Source organism: Cebus imitator, unplaced genomic scaffold (assembly GCF_001604975.1).
Source record: "Cebus imitator isolate Cc_AM_T3 unplaced genomic scaffold, Cebus_imitator-1.0 Scaffold541, whole genome shotgun sequence".
Classification (NCBI taxonomy): domain Eukaryota; kingdom Metazoa; phylum Chordata; class Mammalia; order Primates; family Cebidae; genus Cebus; species Cebus imitator.
This window is the reverse complement of record NW_016107856.1, coordinates 292,434-296,184: the sequence shown is the minus strand read 5'-3', so window position 1 is coordinate 296,184 and position 3,751 is coordinate 292,434. Positions and strand designations below refer to the sequence as shown.

At 45.5% G+C, this 3,751-nt stretch overlaps 1 protein-coding gene across 5 annotated transcripts in view; it reads left to right on the top strand.

The window, feature by feature from the left end:
* DEDD (death effector domain containing) overlaps nt 1-3,751 on the top strand; it is a 12,592-nt gene that overhangs the window by 6,844 nt on the left and 1,997 nt on the right. For 4 of the 5 annotated variants that reach the window (XM_017515067.2, XM_017515069.2, XM_017515066.2 and 1 more), the window contains 3 exons: nt 1,863-2,251; nt 2,443-2,550; nt 3,169-3,315. In XM_017515067.2, the coding sequence (XP_017370556.1) occupies nt 1,927-2,251; nt 2,443-2,550; nt 3,169-3,315 (580 nt within the window). In that variant the 5' untranslated portion in view covers nt 1,863-1,926. Of the gene's footprint in view, nt 1-1,860; nt 2,252-2,442; nt 2,551-3,168; nt 3,316-3,751 lie in introns of all 5 variants that reach the window. The other variant, XM_037733645.1, reaches the window with a different exon arrangement.

Below are 3,751 nucleotides of genomic sequence, written 5' to 3'. Positions count from 1 at the left end.
AAAAAAAAAAAAAAAAAAAAAAAAAAGAATTTGAAGTGTTCTTATAGGTAAGGACAGGGCTATCAACAGGTCTCAAGCAGGAAAGTGACTCGGTCAGTTGCGCACTTTAGATAGCTAACTGAACTAGATATGGTGGGGGATGGATTTAGGTAGGTTAAGATTGGTGGTGCAGAGAACCCTTAAAGTGGCAGTTGCAGTACTCCAGGTGAGAGATCATTGTAATCTGAACTGTGGCAGTGGAGGTAGAAAGGTAGTAGAGATTTAAGAAATATCTAGAAGTAGCATTAACAGGAATTTAGGATTGGTTGGGTGATTGGAGATTGTGACCAGAGAGTAGACAGTATTGGATGGTACTGTCTGGTGGGGCAGTAAATATGAGTGACTTGAATGGAGTGAAAGTGGTTGGATTTGAGACTTGATTAATGGCTGTGTCATTGTTAATACCCACAATTATGGAAGAACTTTGTGAATCAGGTGCCAAACTATATAACGAATGTGGGGCTGTGATTGGTCACTGATAGGGGATTGGTAAATGACATTCATGAGGAAAGCTTAGAAGTTGGTATTGCCAAGGCTGGGCGCAGTGGCTCACGCCTGTAATCCCAGCACTTTGGGAGGCCGAGGCAGGAGGATCACGAGGTCAAGAGATCGAGACCGTCCTGGTCAACACGGTGAAACCCCGTCTCTACTAAAAATACAAAACGTTAGCTGGATATGGTGGCGCATGCCTGTAATCCCAGCTACTCAGGAGGCTGAGGCACAAGAATCACTTGAACCCTGAAGGTAGAGGTTGCAGTGAGCTGAGATCTTGCCACTGTACTCCAGCCTGGGCGACAGAGTGAGACTCTGTCTCAGAAAAAAAAAAAAAGTTGGTATTGTCAAATAGTGTGAAGATCAAGGGAGTACAAATGGTATAGAATTACAAGAATGCTTATTGCAGAAACTTAATGTTTGTTGATTTAAATCCATGAGTTTTGGTGATTATTATTGATAAACTTTCTGAGCAATGGATGTGGTTGGATTGTAGGAATAATGTGGAGGGAGGAGTCTGGGCTGCAAAGGCCAAGAATGCTTGTATCTTTGAAATCTGTTTCACAACCATTTATATAAGGGTTACCAAGTGATTATGCATGTATTTTCTCATTGGATTCTTAACTCTGAGGTATAGATTCATTCATCCCTGTTTATAGATGAAGGCACTGAGAATTTGAACTTAAGTGACTTACTTAAGGTCACACAGCTACACAGCTTTTCAGTGATAAAGTCAGAATTTAAACTAGTTCTTTTCTTTTTCTTTTGAGATGGGGTCTTACTCTGTCACCCAGGCTACAGTGCAGGATTATAGCTCACTGCAGCCTTGAACTCCTGAGCTCAAGTGATCCTCCTGCCTCAGACTCCTGAGTAGCTGGGACTACAGGCACATGCCACCATGCCCTATTTTTTTCTCTTTTTTGTAGAGATGGGGTCTCACTATGTTGACCAGGCTGATCTTGAATTCCTGGCCTCAAGCCATCCTCCCATCTCAGCCTCCTGTGTAGCTGGACTACAGATGGATACCACCAAGCCCAGCTAATTTTTTTTTTCTTGTAGAAACAGGAGTCTCCCTATGTTGTCCAGGCTGGTCTTGAACTCCTGGGCTCAAGTGATCCTCCTGCCTTGGCCTCCCAAAATGCTGGGATTATAGGTGTGAACCCCTGTGCCCGGCCAGTGTTTATTTTTAAACAAATACTTTTGAAAATTTAATAAACATGTATAAAGCACTGTACTATACCAGGCATTGTGTTAGTGACTGAAAATATGGGAACGCCTAAGACTAGTTCCTGCCATTGAGTGACTCATCGGTTCTTTCCCTGACCTTTCAGTGCGGTGGGGATTGCAGCTGCTGAGCAGGGATTCCGGAAAGCATTGCATACCTGAGCCCGCAGCATGGCGGGCCTAAAGCGGCAGGCAAGCCAGATGTGGCCAGAAGAGCATGGTGAGCAGGAACATGGGCTATATAGCCTGCACCGCATGTTTGACATCGTGGGCACTCATCTGACGCACAGAGATGTACGCGTGCTTTCTTTCCTCTTTGTTGATGTCATTGATGACCATGAGCGTGGACTCATCCGAAATGGACGTGACTTCTTATTGGCGCTGGAGCGCCAGGGCCGCTGTGATGAAAGTAACTTTCGTCAGGTGCTGCAGCTGCTGCGCATCATCACTCGCCACGACCTGCTGCCCTACGTCACCCTCAAGAGGAGACGGGCTGGTGAGGGTGTATTAGGGGCTGGAATCAGGGAAGAGTTGTGGGAGGCCAGGAAAGAGCAGCATAGGCATCTAAAGGGGAGAACACATTGACCATGGGGAGTACTTAGGAGAGTAAGTTGTGAGGCCCATTGGAGGTTTGGACTGAGAGAAGGGAAGGGTGTATATTTTCCTGAATTTCTTCTCCTCCTACAGTGTGCCCTGATCTTGTAGACAAGTATCTGGAGGAGACATCAATTCGCTATGTGACCCCCAGAGCCCTCAGTGATCCAGAACCGAGGTCTCCCCAGTCCCCTAAAACAGGTGAGAAGACATTAACTCTCCTTACTTTCCATAATCAAGTAAAATGACACTGATTTCATCACATTTAGGGCTTTGCCAGCTTAAATGAAAGGATGCTGTGCCCCCATATTGTGTGCCATAAAAAAAAAATCATGGCTGGGCACCGTGGCTCATGCCTGTAATCTCAGCACTTTGGGAGGCTGAGGCAGGCGGATCACGAAGTCAGGAGATTGAGACCATCCTGGCTAACATGGTGAAACCCTGTTTCTACTAAAAATACAAAAATTAGCCAGGTGCTGTGGTGCACACCTGTAGTCCCAGCTACTCAGGAGGCTGAGGTAGGAAAATTGTTTGAACCCAGGAGGCAGAGGTTGCCCTGAGCTGAGATTGCGCCACTGCACTCCAGCCAGGGCAACACAGTAAGACTCCGTCTCAAAAAAAAAAAAAAAAAAAAAATCAGGTGAGGTGTTGACATTTCTCCTAGGTCCTATATTTGCTCTCACATTGTGTCTTTTCAAGTCACATTATTGTCACTGCTTTGAGTCCTAAGTCTAAATGATTCCTTCCTCATTCCAAGAGATGTGTTTGAATTTCTGCCTTAATCCTACTGTGTTTTCTTCCCTTTTACTTTCTGGTCAGTGCCTCCCCACTATCCTGTGGTGTGCTGCCCCACTTCGGGTCCTCAGATGTGTAGCAAGCGGCCAGCCCGAGGGAGAGCCACACTTGGGAGCCAGCGAAAACGCCGGAAGTCAGTGACACCAGATCCCAAGGAAAAACAGACATGTGGTGAGGAAGTTCAAGAGTTCCAGAGGTGGAGCAGACTTGAGGGAGACTATAAAGAACTGCTGGAGGCCGGGTGCGGTGGCCCACACCTATAATCCCAGCACTTTGGGAGGCCAAGGCGGGTGAATTGCTTGAGGACAGGAGTTCGAGACCAGCCTGGCCAACATAGTGAAACCCCATCTCTTTAAAAAAAAAAACAAACAAAAAAAACCTGCTGGGACACTAGACAGTTTATGCTCTTCAGTGTGAAATTCACTTTGAATGCCATTGCAAAGTGAGGCAGAATGGTTTGGTATCTGGTGGAAGAACTGCTCTTTATGATTGTGGCAGTGTACATTTAAACTCTTAATACTCTACATCACCGGAATGTTGTTATGACATCCTTATTGTAGGATGAACCAAGTCAAGATGAGAGTTTTTTTTTTTTTTTTTTTTTTAA